Consider the following 24,525-nt stretch of genomic DNA (forward strand, 5'->3'; position numbering starts at 1 on the left):
GATCGAAAAAAAGTTTTTATTCGAAATGTTTATAATTAATTTGTCAAAGTTGAAAGGTCATTCTATTTCTAAGATTTGACCCTTTCAACATTTACATTTACAATACTGGTACACATGACGGTGGTCTGCAGCTCCTAAACTCAAGACAATATGGTAGATGCAGCAACCAAGAAGACCTTGAGTGGTATTCCCCTCCTAAAGACCAAAGCGGGACCCCGAGACAAAGATTTGTGGCCGACAAGACTGAAAGAAGAATATTTATCGCTTATCAAAGTAATTTAAAAGTTTTATTTGGTTAGTTTCATATTCGAACCGTAGTGTGATTGACGTTTTTGAACGTGATTGAGATAGGTCTAAGTAGGGGTGAGCCTAGTATCTATTAATTTATAGTTTTTATAGTATTAGTAATTTATAGTATTTACGGCCCAATGTAGGAATAAAATAGGCTAGTAATAAGAACTATATTATGTAAGCCTAAAAGGATATATACTAAACAGGTCCTACATTATAATCAGGTAGATCTCGGTGACGTCCACAGGCTTGTAAGTAATTGTATTTACAGTCGGCTCTTTTTCCTATCACTTCACAGCAAAGAATGGCAGTATGTCATTCATGTAGGGAGAAGGCAGATGGGGGGGGGGGGGACTTGAAAGATGCTTGTCTTAGTTTACACATGGATGGGTGACCAAATTAATTGACTATCTAGGATATTTAAAGGCAATACTGAAGTGTGAACATAACTGGCCAATCCTTGTCTTACTAAAATGTTTCGTAATAACACTTATTCTCTTTAAAGAACCATACAAATATTTTATATAAGAATTTCCAATGGTAGTTAGGGATAGGCCTATATACTTTTGTTTTCCCAATTGGATTTTTTTTTGGGGGGGGGGGGTATGGGTAGATTTAACTTATTACGTGGGAGTAAACCTTCAAAGAATCACCAACTGATGCATTTCAATGTCATGAGTCCTTTCACATCTCTCTTTTAGTACGTTGAAAACAACAAAGCTGCGGACAATGATTGGTTTAGACTAGAATCCAGTAAAGATGGCACCAGGTGGTTTGGAAAATGCTGGCATATACAAGACCTACTCAAATATGAATTTGAAATTGAGTTTGATGTAAGTAAATTCTCATAGAATTACTGTGTATCCTCCAAGTTCCTGCTTCTGACATACAGCAGTTTGCGTGGCCTGGCACCCGAATGTATATATTTTCAGTCTTATTTCTTCCGTCTACACACCTCATCACAATCTATGCTCCTCAAAGTCTAGTAATTATCTGGTTCATCCTACAAGCAATTCTCTCTTTGGGGAGTAACTCATTCTTTGCATTGTCTGCTCGAAATCTTTGGAAACTCTTTAGAACTGCAACTTCAGTAGACTTCTTTAAAGGAAGGTTAAAGACACAGTCTCCTTCAAAGCTTTGCTTTGATCTGTATTGAACAGAAGGCATGCATGCCATTTGGATTTACTTTGTGCAGCACCTTGAGCAGATGACTGTTTCTGGATGTAGTGGTGCTTTCTATAAATTTTGTATATTATTATATTATTTTTTATTACATAACAATAGTGGACAGCATAACATGGGTTCAATTTATATAGTAAAACACATATGCGCAATAGCCGTTAAAGGGTTGGCTCGATATTGTGCGCATGTACAAACCCACCCACATGGAATTTCAGAATAATTTATTTTGTGTAGCTTTGTTTTTGAGTGTATGATATTTGTCCTATAACTATTAAATATATTTTTTTAATAAACTAACTGTGTCCAATCACAGCTGTACATCTTTGCCTATATGAACAGCAATTCATCCATTGGTAAGCAATTCACTTTAGCAGATTAGTGAGCATCGGGATCATGTTACTGAAATGAAGGTAACTTATAAGTTAATCCTTTCAATTATGAAAGAATTCAACTGTATAGTGGATCAGAAGAACTGATCATTTAAAAAAAAAATGTACAATGAAACCTTTTCCATCAGGAAGTAAGGTTTACATTTTTAAGTTTCAAGGATGTGGTAAACAAAAAACACCCAGACTGTTAAATTCAGTATTTCACCACTTCAGGAAAGTGGCATCGTGTGTTAATTTTAACCTTGTAAAATTTAAAAATAAAAGCAAGAGGGCAGTGTGCTGTAACCAATAGTCACTGAACTTGACTTCCCAATTTTCTGGAATGATCAGTTTAGTTTAAGAAAAAGATCATCAGATTTATGGAAAGTTTAAAATTGCAAATTATTGTGGTGTGTGTTACAGTAGCAAACTTTACAACATCATGAACTGTAGTACAGCAACAACCAAAGGCTTCCTAAACTTCAGGTGTACCGAGTTGAATAGAGTCAATTGACCCATTATTAAAGTCCAGGAGTGTCTCATGGCTACATTGTGTATGGAACACAGGGATTCCATCACACATTGTGTGTGTAACTTAATTACTGCACACTGTATGGAACACAGGGAGTCCATCACACATAGTGTCAGTAACTTTAATTACTGCACACTGTATGACACAGGGAGTCCATCACACATAGTGTCAGTAACTTAAAAATAACTGTACACTGTATGGAACACAGGGATTCCATCACACATAGAGTCAGTAACTTAAATAACTGTACACTGTATGGAACACAGGGATTCCATCACACATAGTGTGTGTAACTTTAATTACTGTACACTGTATGGAACACAGGGATTCCATCACACATAGTTTAAACATAATTTACATCCGGGTGTATTTTTGCTTTCTTCTTTTCAGATTCCTGTGACTTATCCAGCAACTTCACCTGAGATAGCCCTTCCAGAATTAGATGGGAAAACTGCTAAAATGTATCGAGGAGGCAAAATCTGCCTCACAGATCACTTCAAGCCTCTCTGGGCCAAAAATGTTCCTAAATTTGGAATTGGTCACGCGATGGCACTCGGGGTAAGGAGCATCAGATTGTGATGTGAATTTTGTTTTGCTGGTTTTTCCAGTTCAGTTACACAAATACACCCATGTGCATTAAAGAGGGCTGATTTTAAAAATGTTAGTCCGGGATGAACGTAATTTTTGTCTTTTTAACTCATGAAAAGAGGAACATATTCTCAGCATCCTGGTGAAATTTCCAGTTCAGTTCTACATTGCATTTTTGAGACATTGATAGTTGAAAAAGTCACATTTTGTACCACAGCTGAAGCAAACTGGTGTGATGTCATAAGTTCCGCACCGTCAACAAAATGTTTTTTTTGTTCTTCTTCCTTATTTTTCAATTTAATATTGTTTTCCCCTTGGAATGTGTGAGTTCCAACTGTAATGCAAGGGGATGTGAAATGCACTATGTCCCTATGACGGTAACTTGTATTCATATTGACATGTATTATCCCACTCTGAGAAGTAGAAAATTGTATGCAAAATTCAATTGAATTTTCCAATGTGTATCAGTGAAATACCCTTTGGCTACAAGTTCTACTCTTGGTGCAAAGATGCGTTTAACATCGAAGGTTTATCGACTGGGAATAATTTAAGATCCCTCTTCTGTGTATCAGTTTTGAAGGCTCTGAAGTATTGAAGTTTCTTGTGTGCAAATACTGGTGTTTATTGAATGTTATTGACTGGAATAATTGAAGGTCCCGCTTCTGTGTATCAGTTTTGAAGGCCCTGAAGTTTCAAAGTTTCTTGTGTGCAAATACTGTTGTACATCTCTGCAATTTTATATAGTAGTCTACCCATTATGCATAATGTGTGATGACCAAAACAGGATAAATTGTTCCCTGTTTGAGTGCTGGATTCTAAAAGAAATTTTCTATGATGATCAGGTACTACTGGGATGGGTGTCATTCTGGTTAATTCTTTAAGATTAAATCATGACTTTAGGCAGAAGATTTGGTTTGATATGTTTGTTGTCGACTTATTCAAACTCACTGCTATCAGTCTTGGTTGGATTTTCATCATGCTTTTTATTTTTGGAGAAATGACCCTCTACACAAGTGAGGATTAACAGTTAAAGTGACTGGTCTATTCAGTCTAATATACAGACTGATAGATCAGTTCCTCAGGTGCTACATGAAACTCAATGAAAAGACAAATTGATGTCCTCAAATGACATGTTTACAATACGTTAAAAATTTGTAGAGGACAAATGGTGTTGATTGTCATCTTAGGGTGCTCTGTTGTTTAGTTAGGAAGTTAGAAGACCATGTTTGAGTTTGGACTTTTTATTTATTGGAATTTGTAAAACAATGTATAATAATTAGCATTTAGGCCAGCACTGAGGAGACCACATCATCATGTCTGCAGGCTAAAAGGAGCAATCCAGAATTTTAGCTTGAGAACCTTAATAGCTATAGAACCTTAACTAGGAATCAAAGTTGTCTACTTTCACATACCAAGATTAACATTTCTGCTTAAAGGCACCCTTTAAGATATTTTTGTGAAACCAGTAACAGCATCTTATTTCCATAAATGTTTGTGTCGTTTTCATAAAATTATTGAAAATCGATCTCATTTTTTCCTCTCTTCCAGCTCGGACCTTGGTTAGCCGTTGAAATTCCAGATCTCATCAGCAAAGGACTGGTTAGGCACAAAGATGAGAAGGATGGTGAAGATAAATGACCCAATTTTTCTTAACCAGAAATAATGAGAAAGAGTCATGGTTTCCGGGGAATTCCCACAGAGTTTACAAAATTCTTGATAAAAAAAACACGGTCAAAAACAGATAGCCTTGTTAGTTGGAGAAAAAATTCTACTGCATGAGATACACTGGCTATGTTACTGAATGGATGGTTTTGTACAGATCCAGTCTGAAGATGTCATTATTTATATTAAAGAAGGATCAGTAATTTTGAGACCTGCTACTTCCCTGTGAGTCTGGTCTACATAGATTTTGTATTCCTTGCCGGAGGCAAAAGGAATCTATGAGATGTTGATTGTGTGTGGGTGTATATGTATGTAGCATTCTCTTGTAAACATGGTAATTCAAAACACAACAAATTACACAGCATATCAACGTATGAAATATACAGAAATGTTCCAAAGACTTACATTTATAATTTTAAAGTTAATAAAGTGGATTTCACAAATTTGAAATTGGTAAAAATGTCAACAATTAACATGGGATCATGAAATTAATTTTTTATTAACAACTCACTCTTCTCAGCATTTGATAATGTTTAACATTATTATTTGGCTGACAGATTTGACATAGGACAAATAGTATAGTAACTACTCACATATCTCTATATTCGTGTCTCGAGTGCCGACGACACCAGAAGTTCAATTTTTAGTATTAATAGAAATAAGTCCATGATTCCAACCGTATTTGGTTTGCTTAAAATGTTACCAAGTGAGTAAAGCAAGGTGCTTGTTGTAACATAGATCTTGACTCAGCTTCAGTTGGGAAAGTCAAACTGGGGTTGAAGGTAGTGAGTATGGTGGTCACAAAATGGATTATGGTTATTAGTCATTTGACAGGGTGTAGAGTTACATAGCCTTACCATATATATATATATATATATATATATATATAGAAATATATATATATATATATATATATGTCGAAAGTGTTATTGGCTTACTATGGTTATGTTCTGTAGTAAGTTTAAGAACCATGCCGGAAGTTTCTAGTCTATTCCAAAGTCATTCTTCCAATGCATCATTTTGTGTTCATTTAAATCTTTACACTAAATGTACGTTGAGATTACCAACATATGCATGGATGATGGTAGGCTTCTTACTATTAATTTTCCAAGAATTTTCTCTTTTCTTTTGCTCTGTAAGTATATCTGGATGTTTACTATGTACTGAAACTAACGTGCAATTTAGAGTGTGTTTTATTATAAAAATTTTAAGACCTATCGCAACCAGGGGAAACAGACCCAGGTGACCCATCCCTCTGCCTCCTTTGCTTCATGACAACTTTGATGTAGCTACAATAGCAACAACATTTGTCTCAGACCCTCCCCCCCCCCCCACTACATGCCTCTTTAGAGGATGGTGGTATTGATCCACACTCTTGGTGGTGCTTCTATCCTGTAAAGTCAATCTCAGGGGGTATCATCTCAAATCTAAATGGAAGGAGGTTTTGTTTTGGGGAGTCGTCATATATATCAGCAGGAATGTACGAGTATGTCTTTTTATTCTATTGCATGTTACAGTGTTAGTCCTGCTTCTCCAGTCTTGTCAGGTCTGGCTCTCCTTCAGTTGCAGTTCCTGAGTGGAGCTCCTGGTAACCCCTCCCCCTCCAAATGCAGCATTTATTGTGTGCTGATGCTTGTAGCCCCTATCAGTTAGCAATTCCTTTGTGGCAACCCACTAAATAAGCTCTTTTGGTAGTCAAGTCCCTCTTCCCAAACATCTTCCACAATTCTCCCCTGCCCCCCCCCCCAAAAAAAATCCTTAACAACTGTTATTAGGCTCAGTGGTGTAGCAATAAGTTTATACAAGACTGGAAAAATATAAAATATCCTCACAAATAAAAAAGGAACTTTTCTTGAGTCTTCACTCTTATATCTGGTCTCACTATTTGGTTGCAGTTCCATATATAGCTCTTTGTACCCCTCCCCAATTCTAGCCCTTCCCCATTCTTCCCCCTCCCCAGTGGCTGTTGATACTAGCCCCCCCCCTTGTAGCAGCAACACCCCTAGTAGCTCCTGCCAAATTAACAACTTGCAAGTTGCAAGTCTCAATCCCCCTCCCCCATTCACCAACCCCTACTACGAGTCCATTCAACAACCCTTTTTCTATCTTCAGTGGTGTAGTTTCAGGTAAAACATGAAATCCTCATCTCAATTGTAATGCTTTACAAGTCGATTCTGTTCATTTCTAAATACAGTGTTATAATACAGTAATATGTTCATCAGTATTCCTATCCATTTCGATTACAGGGCGGGCAGCTTCGAAATATAACTTTCATTGTTTGCGCTTGCATATCATAGTCAACCCTTCTCAATTTTCTCGCATAGCGCCATCTATAACGTGTCAGCTGTGTTGGTTATCGTAAACATGCAGATAAGGATAGATAGAATGCATGCGTATGGAGAGCACGTGTATAAATAGAGACTATTACTACACTGGTTTGTAACGGAGCAGAAATCGCAAAGAAATAGACGCAGCTATGGTTAAACCTGGTAATTAATGATGTATTTCATTAAAGAGTAGTTCAATTTCTCCCAAATAACATTATATATATCATGTGTGTTTGTCGCAAAGTGAGTGAAATCGTGATAGTTAATTTCTAAGTTTTTGATATTTAACATGAGGCCTAAATTAGGACTAGCCTAGGCATTGGGCTACTGACAGTTACACAGGCAAAGTATAGCCTAACTTAGGCTAGGCTAACTTAGAATGTTAGTGTTTCTATTGGTCTGTGCAACTTACGCCTAAGTCAGGGTTTGGTCTAAGCAGTGGGAAACTTGAAACATGAGCATTGATAATAATGGCTGATGCCAACCTCGTTTGTTGTTGGAGCTGGGAACTGTGTAAGGAGATGTAGGCCTATGGCAATAGTTTCCAATTACTAGTACTAGACTTATTGACTAAGTTAGGCTAGGCCTAATTTTAGGCTATATACAACTAGACAACAACAGGCCTAACCCAAATTAAAAACTATGCTTGATGGGAGTACACATTGATAATGTGCTAATTTTGTAAAATGTCATAGATATTTTGTTGTGTATGAATAGAGCGTGACAATAAGGAACTTCCACCGTAGGCCTAGGCAAAAGTCACAGAAATGTTGGTACAATTACAGAAGAAAGGGCCACATGAGAGATCTATCCTAGCAAATTGGTTGCCCATTCAATGGAATATGTTATCAGAATCTATTCCTATCATCCAATAGACCTTGAGTTACCTCACTCTCCAATTCCTTACTTAAATTAATGAGTTTAATGGGGATTAACGCAACTGAAGTGGTTGGCCACGTTGTCTGCAATTAGACCAAAATGTGTCCTTTTAGAGGCTCAACATTAGGCTTTTTCAAAATTTCATTTGCTGGTTCTTACATGTTAAATAAAGATAGGCTGTAGGTGAGGGGCTGAGGGTGATTGACAAATGTTTGATCAAGCATTAAATTACTAGAGACACTACTGATGACCTTAAAAACTGAAAGCCCGAAGAACCCCAGAATCTCTTGGATAGCATCTGCTTTTGTTTGCATGATAAAGGTGAAAATGCACATTAGCTGTTTGTCAAATTCTTATCTTCTTCATAACCACTAAACTTCTCTTTCAAAACAGGACTCGGATTTGATGGTGGCGACAGAGGTCGTGGCAGGGGAGGTGGTGGCAGAGGTGGTGGTGGATTCCGTGGTAGAGGTAAGTAGAATCAGCTCATCTGAGAATATTTGTCAAGGCTGAGTCTGAAGATAGTATGTTGGTCATGTCTTGGTGGTACAATATCACTTGGTCGCCAGATGCCAAATGGTTTGGAGATTGGTTCTTTGGTATGTGTGAGGACTCTGTGTAACTCCTTCAATTTTATAATTTAATCTGTACCCCTTAAGCAAAATCAGGCCTCGACAAATATTTTCAAAAGAATTCGCCATTTGGCAACAGTGACTAAAAAGCTAATCGCCAAAATGCAATATTCAATAAATTTGCAAGAAATCATGGCAGCAATAACAGCAAACTTGTCTCAAAACTCATTAAATTATACATTTTGCAAATTATGACCCATTGCATGTGGAAAATGCCTCAAGAATTAATTTAGGTGTTTGGTCACCTTAAGTGTTTTGGTATTCTGACACCAAACATTATGCATGTGCAGATAGCGAACTATTTTCCACAGTTAATTCCCATTTCGATTGGTCATTGACAAAAATCAGTTAACAAGTTTGTAACTTGCTTCAAGTTCGCTAGTGTACTTCCTTAATCATTCCGTGTAATGTTTGTTGTAACAATAGTCTTGCTAGTGTTGGGGTTTGACTAGCCCATGAGTCACTCACAAAAATGTCAATTGTAGTGCATTTTGTATTCAGCCAGAGCTAAAATTCTACTCGCCAGGGGTGATTTGACGACTGTATCTGTAAAATGAAATACTATTGCAAGGAAAAAACGTGTTGTTGTTGATATTTGATAAATAATTTGTAAATGAAGACAAACGAAAAAATCCCATTTTTATCCATCAGGTGGAAGAGACAGTTTCAGCCCTCGTGGAAGGGACAGTTTCAGCCCTCGTGGAGGCAGAGGGGGCCGAGGTGGCTTTAGTCCTCGTGGAGGGAGAGGTGGCTTCAGCCCTAGAGGAAGAGGTGGATTTGGTGGAAGAGGTGGTAGAGGTGGATTTGGAGATAGAGGTGGTGGCCGTGGTGGTGGCAGAGGTAGAGGAGGTCGTGGTGGTCGTGGAGGACGAGGTGGCAGAGGTAAGTAACAACCCTGCACCCTATCCCATAACCACTGAGTTTCTGTACATTAGCTTTTCTTCAAGTACCTAGTATGTTGTATAAAATTGAATCATTGCTCTGGTGGGTATCAAACTAACTTAGCAATAAATGGAAATCTTTTCAATTAACTACTGTTTGATTGTTTATAATATCTCAGTTTTTACTCAGCTAATTGGTTATAGTGGTATGTCTATCTGATATCTGTGTTAGTAGCCATACATTGACTTCATTCTCACTGTTCCTTTTACAGGTGGAGGTTTCAGAGGTGGAATCAAAGTTTATGTGGAGCCTCATCGTCTTTCAGGTAAGCAACTATAATTACCTCGCAAGAGAGGCTGGCATGGAACACAGCCCCTACCCCCATCCCCGCCCCCAACAGCCACTCGCTCCAAACTAAAGAATAGTAACAACCATTTGAAGTAATGCCTACATAGGGTCCAAGATCGTACATTTTTGATGAGCTCTGCTTGTCTAGTGTTACCTCCCCGCTCCAAACATGGGCTCTGAGGTGTCAAAACAAGCAGAAATTAAACCCCAGTCATCTATCTAGCCAAGCAATTGAATGCCTGGATTGCTTGCTACAGATGATTTGCTGGGCACATTCAATATCATTTTGATGATGCATAATCAAACCTGTCACTCTTCAGATTGCTTCCAGGCTCTCACATGTAAAAGCAGCTATTACTGAGGAAAAAAGGAAAAAAGGAACAAATTGTCTTTTATCAATAAATACTAGTTTTATTGCAATGCATACATCAGGGACTAAATAACAATGCTAGTTAAATGCAGTTTTGAAGGGTCTTACTTTTGCCTCTTTTTTGTAAAATATCAAGTTTCCTGTGTTCAAAACATCTGTACATCGTTGCTCCTGTATAGCCAATTTGAACATTTGCATTGCATTTTGTGATGCAGTACTGGATGAGTTACTCACTACTGTACATACTGCTAAAGAAGTATGTGTAAAGTCGGGTTCATAAATGTCTTTATTGTCGTAGCAAGTTGCAATGTATAGCATTCTGTCTCCCTTCTTCAGGAGTGTTTATTGCCCGAGGCAAAGAAGATGCCCTTGTGACGCTGAATCTGGTCCCTGGCAATGAGGTTTATGGTGAAAAGAAGATAGCAGTACAGGTAAGGGGCCCAAGTAACATTGATGAACAGACGGACCATCCGTCTGTCTGAGGTGATATTGTTGGAGGTGTTGGAAGGAAATTACCTTGGCACTAAGAGGAGTCATTGTTTAATAATTGATTATCATGAACAAATACGGTACACACTTAACATTGCATGTGGTAGCATATGTAGTGTGTGTGTGTGTAGACTTGGGTACTTTTCATGGGAAATATTTTTCTTGTAATGTGGCTTGGTTTGAACATTGTGATTTACGCTCAGTGTATAATCAATGTTATGCATACAGTATGTTATAATATATATAGTATGTTATTTGTCTGTTTGGTCCATAGATATCTGTCTAGTTTTCTTATAAATTTTGCTCTTTCTCTTCTGTCTTAAGATCAAAATATTAAGCTCATTCCAAAGGAAGAAAGAAAAGGAAATTTTTTCAAAAAATCATGGTTAGGTCCACACTTGTACTTGACTCGCATTTGTACTTGATTTGTACTTGACTTGTACTTGAAGATTTTATAGATGTGGTACGAAATTTCAATATCTTGAAGTTGATATGTCACATCTACATTATAGCTGTTCTTTGTGTTGGTCAATCTAAATGATGTAATATTCCACACATATAATTGGTAATCCCTTATGCTATATCTGGCTGCCATCTTTAAGGTAAGCCTAATCTATGAGTTGTTAACCATTTAATGTCCAAAAGAAATTGGTGTAATGCACATTTTCTTGTAAGTTAGTGTCGATTCACTTGCAATCCTTTTGCCCACTTAAATCAGTTTCCGGTGGATTAAGGACTACACAGATTGTTTTCTTGTATCTGGTCATCCCCATGAGTATGCTATCACTGGCTGGTATGGCATATGAGTAAATGTATAATGATGGTAAAGTATTGAATAGTAATGATAATTAATAATAACTTGGGTCTTCTTTTTTGTCATTGGCAGGACGGTGAGAACAAGGTGGAGTACCGTGCCTGGAATCCTTTCCGTTCAAAGTTGGCGGCAGCCATCCTGGGCGGTATAGACAACATTCACATGAAGCCAGGTTCTAAAGTACTCTACCTGGGAGCAGCCTCGGGTACCACAGTATCACATGTTGCAGATATAGTCGGTCCGGTGAGTCCAGGAGTAATAATAATATTTGCTTTTAACAATGCGCTTTATACCAGCGATAGGTCTCAAAGCGCTTTACAGACGTTATATTACCCCTGGTCAATGATAACCTGTCCCAGAGACAATCCCTCCAGTCGGCAGCGGTTATATACTGCGCCCAATGACAAGTTACCTCACAGGTACCCATTTAACCCCTGGGTGGAGAGAGGCAATTGAGATAAAACATCTTGCCCAAGGACACAACGTAATGAACTAGGCAGGAATCGAACCAGCAATCCTTGGATCACGAGGCCGACGCCTTAGCCAATTGGCCACCACGCTCTCGACTAGTCTTGCAGATAGCAATGTAGCAGAAAGTATGACATTGTAGGAAAAAGATGAGAATAACTTAGAGAACAAGGGTGGAGAATATAAAACAAAACTTGATTTGCCTCTCAAATACTTGGAGAGAAGGTTTGTAAATTTTATGCATTAGTTCTGAGAAAACTTCAGTGACTTGTCATTCGGGGAGTTAAATGTACTTTGCTTCTGTATCATCATATATGTGGGATGATAGAGGTTGGTAGGTTTGACAGAAAAGGTATTGACGCTACTGCAAAACTTGTAAATTTGACCCTTTGTTAGTTCAAAGTGATAAGGGTTTCATAGACATAGACATTAGAATTTACTATTATGCTCTAGTAGTGTTACTTCTCTGCTACATCATGGTTAGCCTAGAAGCGTCAGACAGAGCAAAACAGTAAACTCCTTTCATATCCTTGTACCTCTGATCATTTAATATCGTTGTGCAGTGGAAAGAATCGACACATTACTGCCCAGAATTTCAGCCAGTGCATAAGAAATCTACTGGCTAAAATCAAATCCCCACTAACATTTTCCTTGAATTAATACAATAATACATATAAGGAGTATAACATTCATATTAGGACATAACCATGGTGATATTTTTTAGAAAATAAAATGAAACAAAAAGAATATTGTATAAAGCTGCATATGAATTTAATTTACAAATTATTAAATGTTTTTGAATGAACCATACGTTGCAAACTACATACTACTATGCAACCGGTATTGAAACGGTATCCAAAGGAGACAATTAAACCCTATAATGTTGGTTTTGTTTTCTCTCGTCGCCAGGAAGGACTTGTCTATGCAGTAGAATTCTCCCACAGATCAGGTCGTGACCTTATCAATGTAGCTAAGAAACGAACAAATATCATTCCCATCATAGAAGATGCCAGACATCCACACAAATACAGAATGTTAGTAGGTAAGTAGTGTCACTATCACCACCTCTTTTATCATCTTGTTGCTCCATTTCATAAACATCTCGACATTTGGCAGACAAAAGGAACTTGTTGGTGTCAAGAAATGCATAGACAATGAAAACACTAGTTTCCATGTGATGTCAGGATTTCTTGTTTTCCTTCTTTGCTGAAACTCAGATTTGCTCAGTTTGTCGAGATCTTTCCATTTTCACCGTTCACACCGTTTGTGATGTGTTGTTGTGTTGCCTGGTTGGGTTTTTGTATCTCTGCATAATAACAACAACTCAAGGTCTGTTTTTGTAACTTGACCAAATTGACTATTATGCTCTAGTAGTGTTACTTCTCTGCTACATTATGGTTAGCTTAGAAGCGTCAGACAGAGCAAAACAGTAAACTCCTTTCATATCCTTGTACCTCTGATCATTTAATATCGTTGTGCAGTGGAAAGAATCGATACATTCATGCCCAGATTTGGATAAAGTGTACCCTTCGTGCATACCCGAGCTTGATGTCGGTAAGTGTGGGGTAAATGTGGTCAACTCTACTAAGGGTTTTGAATTGCAGCATGTTTTACAATTCTGGTAACTAGATATATCAAGCTGAAGTTTTCTCTAATTCTGACAGGTATGGTGGATACGATATTCGCAGACGTAGCTCAACCAGACCAGGCTAGAATAGTGGCCATCAATGCACACCATTTCCTTAAAAACCTCGGACATTTTGTCATCTCTATAAAAGTAAGTAATAATCATGAGAGGATATGAAATGGGCAGGGTTGGAGCATCATTTTGTTGAAACAAAAGTGTCTTTTTTTGTGAGACTTCAAAGAGGTGGACGTAAGTTACTGGCAAGAAAGTGCCACTGCGTTAAACAAAAGATTGGAGTCTCTCTTTTTTTTGGTGATGAATGACAATATTTGACAGAAATGTACAGTCATTGGAGTAAATATGCAGCCAAAAAATGTTACCTGGACAGTTTCTGAGGTCAAGTCACAGAATGAGAGAAAGCTTGGAATGCATAGAGCATCTGTCAGTGTAACAGAATCTATGTCAGGGTTTCTTGTTGTTTTTTCTTAGTGCGGGGGGAAATTTATCCGTTGTAGAGAAATACTAAAGTTAATGTATCTGAAAATTTGAAGTAGCGAGATCCTCCATGCATCTTACAGTTCATTACAGACTGTAAGAGAATTTGTGCTAGTCAAAATTTACTGGCTCTCAATACATAATTTATGCACTGGTTCATGTTTGGTTGTGGTTTTGTACATTGTAACAACACTGTGACATCACTGAAAAAAACACTGCAAGTTTCTTGAAGAGAAAAGGCAAATTGACATCAGGTTGATATTAGGCAAAGATTTGCCTGTCACAAATAAATTAGTTGTATCAATTATTTAATGCTCTTAATAAACATTAGTTTTCTTTTGTTTTTAGCTATCAGTAAATAACAATATTCTTTATTTTGTTTTGCCCCCATGCTAGGCCAACTGTATTGACTCAACAGCACAGCCAGAGGCAGTTTTTGCAGGTGAGGTGAAGAAACTCCGATCAGAGCAGCTGAAACCAGAGGAACAACTGACGTTAGAACCGTACGAAAGAGACCACGCAGTAGTAGTAGGCACATACAGGTTAGAAGGCTACCTAAATATCTTCTCTTCTTGATAGAAATGTTCATTAGCTCCAGACTTAGAGTTCAAGTACAACAGCATGAGTACAAGCACAAGTAGAATACCCCTTGGTATGAGTACAAGGCTGTATGTGAAAGTACAAATACTTAATCCCTTATTATTTGTCTATGTACTAAATTTTCAAAATGATTTTTTAGTACAAAGCCATGAGGTTGAGTACAATCAGAGGCAACTATGGTAGAATTTGAGTACACTTTGTACTTGCCACAAGTCTTGGATTTAAGTATTACTAAACAGGCTGAATCCTTTATTTGTATTTTCTTAGAACTGGTTTGTCTTACGAGACGAGGGGGTGCATTTTTACATGGGCTTTGAATGACGGCTAGCCTATACTGATGTGAAAATGAAATTTTAATTCTTTTAATCGAAACCTTATGTTCTTCAAAAGTGTTGGTAGCATTTTCATCTCCGAACTGTTGATTTGCATGTAATCATTACTTAGGATCAGACTGAGGTGTTTTGCGCAGAAGTTGGTCGTCCAGTGACATTTCTCGTGTTTACAAGGCACAGTCTGACTACCGTTTATTCGCCAATCAAAATTTATCATCTTGTCAGCCGTAACAGGAGAGTCTTTGGTAGATTTCTAGGACCATCTGACAAGCCTGTAATTATTTATTCTGATGATCGAATTAATCATGTGTATTTATTAATCCTCGATCAATAATGGCTTTTTCTCTCTGTCCCTCTTCACAGAGCACCAGCAAAGGGGAAAAAAGATGAAGACGAATAAATAAAAAAATCACCGTCATCCAAATGTTGTTGTGGAGTCTTCTGTTCAGGTTGCAAGAAAAACAGGTGACGGAGGGCAGCAGACTGAATTGATCATACCGTGCCTTCTGGTAATTATTTGTAGGTCAATCGAGCTACGACTCCACAACTATCTTGTGTCAGACTTCTCAAAGGTATCTGTGACCCCATCTGGCTAGCATTTTGTTTCGGTTCTGTCACATTGAGTTATGAACATTTGGCGGCCAGTACTGACGAGCAGATGACACTGCTGTCCATGCAACAGCTTTTAATATACAAAGACTTTATAGTAATCAATACGAAATTGCTGCAAGATATGTTTTTTGACTCGACTTATTGGTCACCAACTTTGACAGTTTGCAGGAAAAGAAAGAAAGACAAACGAATCGAGTCATTTCATGGTTTTTAAATCATTGTGACTTTGTAAATAGTTCTCTTTTAATTACAACGCTCTTTTGGGATGAAATGATGTTATCTTGATTTTGTATAAGTGCAGTCATCTCCAAGTCGAGGGTTTAGGGTGGTCTTGCAGCTTTGCCATTTGTCATGAGGTCTGCTGTGTTTTGTTCTTGCGTAAAGCGTAGTTTCTTCAACTTTTGGGATTTTAGGTCGTATACAGATGAATGATCATAATTCTACAAGACTTTTTTCCATATTTAAGTAGAACATACCGTTGTATATTGAGGACGGAACCAGACATAAATGGGCTGTTGTAAGGGTCAGCAGTTAGCACATTTCTGCATGCAAATATACCACATGAAAATTATCCCAGAAGTCACAAGGCAAATCTCTGCGGGGTTTGGTATTGAGCAAATGGTCAGTTACGGTAAATGTTGTAACAAATAATGTTGAGATAGTTGAGTGCAGGGAACAGTTCAACTTAATTCACTTTGTATATATATATATATATAGCACTCTCTAAGCAGCTTGAATTTAACAGCAATCATAAAGTTTTGGGTATGATCCAACACCCTCTGAGATCTTTGCACTTTTTGGTTATTCAGTTCTGAAAGATATATCCATGTCATATAGGATATTCTAAGTCTTTAGGATATATCCATGTCATATAGGATATTCCAAGTCTTTAGGATATATCCACATCATACCGGATATTCCAAGTCTGTAGGATATATCCATGTTACACAGGATGTTCCATATTTATAGGATATGTCCATGTTTTATAGGATATATCCATGTCTATAGGATATGTCCATGTTTAAAAGGATAGTCCATGTGTTATAGGATATGTCCATATGTTATAGGATTTTCCAGGTTCTATATGTCCATGTTTTATAGGATATATCCATGACTAATAGGATAGTCCATGTGCTATAGGATATATCCATGTCTAATAGGATAGTTCATGTGCTATAGGATATGTCCATGTCTAATAGGATAGTCCATGTGCTATAGGATATATCCATGACTAATAGGATAGTTCATGTGGTATAGGATATGTCCATGTGTTATAGGATATGTCCATGTACTATACGTCCATGTCTGTATGGTACGTCTATAATGTAAACATTAATGTTGCTGCTGTAATCGATATACCTGACAACATGAAGCACATTTTACATTGTTACAGCCATATACATATCTCTTTGGAACGTCATATCTGCTGATCCGACTTGGCATTTAGCCTACGGGATGATGATCTGAATTTAATCAATAGTTTTACTTTATCGAAGTGGCTAGTGTGTTGCTATGGGGATTAAACCTTTCTGCAATTTTTTTTTAGTGCTTACCAAAATTAGGGAACAGACGATACCTAAATCGAGCAGCATCATGTACACGTCAGTTTGCTACCGCAACATTTAGAGTTTCAATCAGTCACATATCAGTTAATGTCAACCACATTTATTAGGTCGTATATTTCATGAGACCGTTGGCATTTCATAGACAGTTGTTGGGTACAAGGGGTACATTTCAAACAAAAATCCATCGACTTATAAACTAAAGAAAATGCTAATTATTAGTAAACTTGTAGAAGAAAGTTTTAGCAATGTTTCTTTCTTCTACTTTTTTGTTTTTAAGTGAAAGATATTTAAAAGGAAGAACTGATATTGACAAGTAATCCTTGGTTTTAATTGTTCATATTATACTTGTAAAATCATGTTAATTATTTATGTTGTTCCCTTGAAAAAAAAAAATCACAAAGCTAGCTTTCAAATACATGATAATACGGTGACATCTAAATTGCCTGTATCACGTACCGTAACACTGACACCAGTATTTTTCTGTGCAGATGTATTTTTTGGATACTTGCTAAATTGAGTTTGGGCTTGTTTACCAGTAACTTCCTAATAGTGAATTATGCAATTAGATTGGACGTGGGTAGTAGTAAAACAATTTTTGTCTGCCCTGTGGTTTGACGAAAACGATCGCTCTAATTTATAACTGACAAAGATATACTTGATGATGTCACTGAAAGCATTAACTAATATGATTTACTGATGTAACTTGATTTAGTAATGTTATTAATCATCTCATCTCCCTACATGTAAATATATAGGGGTATGAGATATTGTACTTGAACCCCCGCATCAGAAATGTGAGGAAGTGTTTGAGTGTGAGTGAGCAAAACAGTGTGTCACGAACTCCTCCTTGGCCGTAAGTCCGATCAAGTTCAAACTTGGTGGGTAGGTGCCTGACCATGTGAAATCATGCCTGGGTGATTGATGGTCAAGAAAACTAAGAATGGGTTTCTGGCCATTTTCTGCTAATCAACATGTAGAGAATGATGAGACGAATATTAAAATAGGGCAGATGGAAGGGATGATATCTGTATGTAACTCCAGGGACTGCAGTCTTGTTAGGTATTTTATCAGGTATGTACGTTTAAATGCCAGCCAAAGAAACAGAAAATTTGCTAATATTTGAAACCTCTCCTCGGGCAGATTTTTTTTCAGATTTCGAAGGTGTAATTTTCTTTTTAATCCATTTCTAGAAAATACCAATAATAACATGAGAAAAAAATGCCTGATTTTCTTACTTTCTTTTCTTTACTGGTACTACTAAGAAGAGCAGGAAATTAAGAGGAGAGCAACCCCCTCCCCAACTCCCACCCCTCCCCAAATGGTGAATTTTGAATGGATGTTGGACCTGTCTTTCTTCAAGAAAATTGAACTGATTGGGATCTGCTGGGAAGTAATGTTAGAGGGTGACAATTCATAAGAAAATTTTGGCTTCCGACCATACCAACTAGCTGGTCAGAAAAATCACAAACACACATACCAGTCAACTGACAAAAAAATAAATGATTTTGTCTTTGCATGGAAAAATAACCATCTGATTGATATAAAGGCATATTCTGGTAGCAGGTGGCATGACTCAGGGAAAAGATATAAAGGGCAATTATTTTATACTACCTATTGAAGAAAAATCCAACACCTTTTTCTGTGCACCTAGCACAAATCAAACCCTTCATTAAGATAGCCTTACAGTCGGTAGTCTGTGATGACATCATGTCACATGACCGTCCAAAGGTTTACGTCATAATCAACATTGAGTTATTTGTCTTTACGTGCAGTAACTCTATCTTCTGTGACGTAAATAAGTAACGTTTAGTCTTTGCTTCAAACGTGTTTCAGATATAGTATATTTTGAGCTGCAGGAGAATATCCCGTTTTCGAATTAGTACTGTCACAAAGGTTGTTTTTAAGCCTCACGTGAAAGTACAGTAGAGACTGTTAGTAGCAATACTAAATTGTCCAACTTAAAGTGGCTGTTTTGTATTAAGAATATTGTGTTTTTCCTGTGGGTATATGAATTATAAATATCAAGGAAAACAGACAGGTTTTCGGTAATGATGTCACTCACTTTCGTGTTGCCAGATGCAATCATAAAAGTTAATACTATTGAACCTACGGCCTTCCTTGGTAATCAGACGAGTGTCTCGGGGGGGGGGGGAGTGGTGGTACCCACCGCCCCAATCCCCTGTTACATACAAACCTTAAGGAAGTGGTTATAGCTCAACATCATGGCTCGACTTAAATAAGTCTATAATTTATAGCCTTAAAGGTGCCTCAAATGGCTTTATTTGAAGTTAAATGTTTTGTTGTTATTGTTTTTTTCCTGGATGGCCGATCCCCAGATACCATTTCACAGATGTTGGCTTCAATGACCTCAGGGCCACTATCTTCCTTTTAAAGTTCCTGATCCGCTCCTGGTAATGAAATAATATAGAGTTCGGTAATAGGGATGTTGTTTGTGGAATTGGGTTGTTAATGTGCCAATTATCTGGAGCAGGAATGGAGCAAATCTCAGATTGCCAAGATGAAAGAATGTGATATATCGTACACTAATGCTATGACAACCTCCAGGAAGTATTTTCATGGACCACTGGACAAGTTTAAGATTGGATTCGGGGGGGGAGGGGTAGATATCCAGACGTGATGACATTGTCACCTTCGGTGGCACAAAGCCTGTATATTAAAATCATTGCTGTGAACATTATTGCGGGAATGAGTCCGTCCCACCACCCACTCCTCATCCCCCAACCAGCCCCCCTCCCCCAACCCAGTGCCGGCGTTTCGGCACTTTGTTGATTTAAACAACTTTAAGATGCTGAAAAGTTCTGCCAATACTGACGAAATGGGCCTATAACACTCTCATATCAAAGATAGGGCTATATACACTTAATAGCCTAATCATTCTTATTTTAGCTTCAAAATGAAATAAAACTGTTAGCAAACTGCTTATCCACTAGAGAGCCTGTGTAGGAGAAATGTGTAAAAGTAAGTTGGTCTGACGTTCTGATCCTCGCAGGAATTCTTCAGAGGCTAAAAAGCCTTCAGAGGCTTAATTTTATCATTGATTTAGCCTCATACATACAAAGCCTTTTACACATTATTTTAGCTTCCGCAGTTACATACAAACTTCTGGAGGGACGTAATGTAGTTCTGTTGCTAATTGCGGGGTTATACACCCTGCTAGTTCAAGTTGTTACTTATCTCATTATGCCATTGTTGACGAGACTTTACACTTCTTTAATCCGATTTTAGAGTTGATAACATTTTGGTAAATCTTTTATGCTCTGCTATATATAATCCTATGACAATACAGGTCATTACAGGTGACAATTGGTTTCAGGGCACATAATGCGATCAATATCACAATGGGAAAAGTGTCTTAGCGAAGGTATTTTGACACTATGAATGGTATTGTAAAATGCTCGCTAATTAACGTTCAAATGCTGAAAGAGGACACGATAAGCGCCTAATGTCTTAATTTCATCATTGAGAGGCAAATTGAGACATACATGTTACTTGTTTTTGTATTTCTTGTCACCAAAAATAGTCCATGTGGACGAAAACCGGACTCGATTTACCGTCTCAACACCTGCATTAAACCGTGTGATCACGACGGTGCAGGACAAGGTGAGTATCGCGTGTTCCTCGCAAGTAGAAAGATATAATATAGATATTCTTTATACACGTCATGGTCACACTTGGTAACCAAAGGCGATGAGCTTCGTTCACTCTTTGAGGGGAAATACAATACCGTGTCATGTGAATATAAACAAAATAATGTTCACATTTTGTATAACGAAACACAACCTCGGCTACTCGGTAAAGCGAGAGCTACGCACATCCGTACCTATAACACTTGTCGTAAAGTCAAGCGCTGACATTTTCTCTTTCCTGAAAATATGTGATCAATGTTACACATAAAAGTGTCTTCTTACATTCTGTACGCAACATAAGAATTCCCATCATCCATGGTTTCTAAGCAACTCACTTTGGACCTTAGAAAATGTTGACGTCATCGAGTCTATGACGTCACTGCAGAGATGAGAGTAGGTTTGCTTGCGCGAGTAGATCATCTCTATAATGTATATTATGCTAACGCTTATTACAGACTGTATACAAGTTTGGATTTGTTTCCGACGAGTTGAATTAATAAACGGGATTGGCAGGCCTGACAACCATGAGATGATGGCGAACACGAGCCGTCAATTGCAGTTGTTTAGATAAGTTCAAATATTATAATATTTGGAGATTGGTCTGTCAAAAGACTATACATGTAAAGGATTAATTGGAGAGTATATTCACCTCCCAACAAAATCTGCTGTAGGAAATGCCAGACTGGTCCCTATGTGTTGTCACATATATACATGTGATAAAAGTATGTGTTCCATCGCAGAATAACGTGAATTAATTTATTAATGCCCTATTCATGAGATTTTGTCAGTAGCGTTATAGAATCAACAGATCAACGCCATGGATTTCTGGCGATCACGATTGCTAAAGTATAAAAGGGATCCTCGTCATGGGGGAGGTTGGGGGGGGGGAGCGGTGGTTCTCCTCAGTACATGTAGGTTGCTGTAGCTTTTTGCCTTTTGTTCTCGAAAATTATTCATTTGCCACGACATTATTCCGGTGATGTTGAAACGACGGGGGTGGGGTGGAAGTGGGCGGACACAACTTTCGCTGTACGTGAGAGATTGATGCCGATATGCGTGGGTGGATTAAGGTACGTGATAGTGACGGCAGCTACGTTTTGTTTCCAGAAATTGCCAGGTAATGAAACGAGAGAGACAATCCGTCTCGAAACATGTGAGAAAGTGCCAGGTTCCGATATGCTTGGTGTGGATTAGGGTATGAGATGGGGACGGAAATTTTGTATCGGATTTGTCGGATTCAGTGTATATTTTGTCAGCCGCTACCTATACCGGTATATATGTAGGCCGTGGCTATTCTTATGACTAGTCGTAACAATTATTTATAAACTATTCTTACGACAAAGGGTGAATTCAAGCGCAGTAAAGTAAATAAAGCAACTGCGCATGTAGTAGGGGTAACCCTAACCCTAACTTTAACCCTAAACCCCAATCCTAACCCTAACACTAACCCTAACCGGAAATTACTGTTACTCCTGGTCATAAAAAATAGTACTCCTGTCATAAAAATAGCAACCGCGCATGCGTAATCGGAAATTATTCTTACGAACAGTTGTAAGAATAGCCACTTTGATATATGTAACAACTGTGCTCGATCCGCGCAATTGCATAGCACGAGAAGACACCAAAGTAGCCTATATTACCGATGTGAGAAATTCGATAATTGCAGACTATATATATTACGCACTTGAAGGTACAAGAAATTTTGTAGTAGAAGACGGTAAAAAGATAAGGCCAATGATTTGGACTTTATCAATACATGCTATTTGAACCTTGAAAATAACGAATAAATATTTATTTTTCAATGGAGATTTACGTACGCGGACGGGCCTACTTCAATCGTCATATTCCACCAGTATATAGAATTGGGCTTAATGCATGTGATTAGTACGGCAAGATGAGAAACCAACAGCCAAACAATAGACAGAACGTACCAATATATAACAGTACGCGATCCATGACGGTGTACTCAAGAACTTAGCTTGTTGAGTACATGCAAAGTTCTGATGGGGATAGGGGCAGGGTGGGTGCGAATGAGGGAAGGGTGTTAGGTGTGTGTTAGGCGAGAGGAAGGTGAGCCGTTCGGAGGAGAGGGGTGGGGGGGGGGGTGAGCTAAATCATCCAAACAATAGTAACCTTTGCGTTGTAGTACCATATCAAGCACAGTCTGCGTTGATCAGCGTATAGGTGAAAGGAGGGTGTGTAGGGAGGGGATTGGTATGGGATGCCGCGATTAATTAGGATTATAAGTCTACAGTTCTTTAACTATTACATGGTGTAAGCCTTAAAGGTAAATGACTCCAATTTGAGGAATGATACTGTAAACACACATGCGCCGTACCCGTGGTAATTAAGGACATCGCCAATCAGTTAAGTTTGCTATACGGTAATTTATCGGAACCCGTAGGCCTATGCTTGAATGGGTTACATTCAAAATCATGTGGAGACATGTTGGCCACTTGCAGTATCTCAAATAGAATATAGGAATGTCAGCGTGGCTTCACGTACGTGAGTCGGGCCCTTGATGGAACGTACCCTGTCACCAGGCGCGTAGCCAAGGGGGGGGCGAAGGGGGCAGCCGCCCCCCCTTGAGCTTATTTAAAAAAAATTTTTTTAATGTTTTTATGATATCGCTAGTATTTTCAAAAGAGAAAATGCTAAGATGCAACTTACAAGGCCTGGGAAGTGCCATTTCCAGCGATCTGGGAGGCATTTTCAGCCAAAATTTTCTTGTACGCTTCGCGCCAACCGGTGGCACTACGCTTAGATAGTTTGCAATGCCGAATCTACAGTTTCGCTCCTCCCTTGGCAAATTCCTGGCTACGCGCCTGCCTGTCACATAGCCTTTGGAGGGCGGATGGGACTTTAACGACATAATATGGGAAGTTTTGAAGCTTTTAGTTATACCCCAACAACTTCCGGCCACGTGGGGATTTTTCAAGCGTAGGCTATGCCTATAATCGCGAGGAATTACATTGACATTTATGTGGTTAATATACCACATAATATGTTCGTCCTTTTCTCTACTTTATTTATTTCTAGACAAATTATAGGCGGCTCTCAAGTTTCCCGTCACCCACACTGACCCATCCAAAAAGGCTGCTAGCTTGGCTTTTATGCCCATTATAATACAAAGTACAAACTAAGGAAGGTCCTGGCCTTTGGGGAGGGCGCGGGATAGGAATAACACGGTTCTTCTTTAAGATGAAATATTTTATAAATTTACCCCATTTATATAGGCTTATATGTTTGCTTCATGCCTGTGGTTGGTCATTTGCTAATTGCGGGCGAAATTAGATTGTAAGCTTTTCCACAACCATGATCAGTGCACCGCTGTAATGGACCCGACCTAGTTTTACATATAAATATCGATTACTCTTTTGTTGTAAAACTAACACTGTTACTTCATGTCAATTCATAAACTTGGGTAGATTGATTGGGGGTGGTTGCTTCACTACATACTAAAATGCTAGACCATATATTTCTATGTCTAAACTAAACATGTCGCCTCACGTGTAAAGCTGCAATGCTTCTTCCTCGATACATGCGTAAACAAACTAAGAAAGAATCAATGGTCACGTTATGACTACACTTGTGTCACTTGCCCATTCAATGATTTTCCCGCTTGCACAAACATTTTCATTTTCAAAAGGACGCGCTAAAAACGCGGGAAAACTGGAGTGTACGCCTCACGTTGTATTTACATCCGGGATGTCGTTGCATTCAAATTAGTCGAGTACAAAAAAGTCAAAGAAGGCGTGGCTTGCGTCAACACTCAACAAAACGAAGGCACTAACCACAATTGTAAACAAGCCCCA

At 38.2% G+C, this 24,525-nt stretch overlaps 2 protein-coding genes across 2 annotated transcripts; both read left to right on the forward strand.

The window, feature by feature from the left end:
- Positions 1–92: 92 nt before the first annotated feature.
- On the forward strand, positions 93–5,958 carry LOC139977077 (ubiquitin-fold modifier-conjugating enzyme 1). Its single transcript, XM_071986098.1, has 4 exons — positions 93–273; positions 993–1,124; positions 2,764–2,931; positions 4,510–5,958. Exons 1-4 carry the CDS (start codon positions 151–153, stop codon positions 4,597–4,599), a joined length of 513 nt encoding a protein of 170 aa, XP_071842199.1. The 5' UTR covers positions 93–150; the 3' UTR covers positions 4,600–5,958.
- A 1,032-nt stretch (positions 5,959–6,990) lies between these two features.
- LOC139977075 (rRNA 2'-O-methyltransferase fibrillarin-like) lies at positions 6,991–17,463 on the forward strand. The gene is made up of 10 exons (XM_071986095.1): positions 6,991–7,112; positions 8,223–8,300; positions 9,113–9,343; positions 9,615–9,668; positions 10,398–10,492; positions 11,437–11,607; positions 12,742–12,874; positions 13,497–13,609; positions 14,351–14,496; positions 15,250–17,463. Exons 1-10 carry the CDS (start codon positions 7,100–7,102, stop codon positions 15,284–15,286), a joined length of 1,071 nt encoding a protein of 356 aa, XP_071842196.1. The 5' UTR covers positions 6,991–7,099; the 3' UTR covers positions 15,287–17,463.
- Positions 17,464–24,525: the final 7,062 nt, after the last annotated feature.

Source organism: Apostichopus japonicus, chromosome 12, assembly GCF_037975245.1.
Source record: "Apostichopus japonicus isolate 1M-3 chromosome 12, ASM3797524v1, whole genome shotgun sequence".
NCBI classification, from domain to species: domain Eukaryota; kingdom Metazoa; phylum Echinodermata; class Holothuroidea; order Aspidochirotida; family Stichopodidae; genus Apostichopus; species Apostichopus japonicus.

Bases quoted from the DNA above. Each gene is read 5' to 3' on its own strand.
- LOC139977075 (XM_071986095.1), top strand. The intron at 8,301-9,112 runs GTAAGTAGAATC...TTTATCCATCAG, and splicing joins TGGTGGATTCCGTGGTAGAG to GTGGAAGAGACAGTTTCAGC. The intron at 9,344-9,614 runs GTAAGTAACAAC...TTCCTTTTACAG, and splicing joins TGGAGGACGAGGTGGCAGAG to GTGGAGGTTTCAGAGGTGGA.
- LOC139977077 (XM_071986098.1), top strand. From the start codon at position 151: ATGGTAGATGCAGCAACCAAGAAGACCTTGAGTGGTATTCCCCTCCTA. The intron at 274-992 runs GTAATTTAAAAG...TCTCTCTTTTAG, and splicing joins AATATTTATCGCTTATCAAA to TACGTTGAAAACAACAAAGC. The intron at 2,932-4,509 runs GTAAGGAGCATC...CCTCTCTTCCAG, and splicing joins GTCACGCGATGGCACTCGGG to CTCGGACCTTGGTTAGCCGT.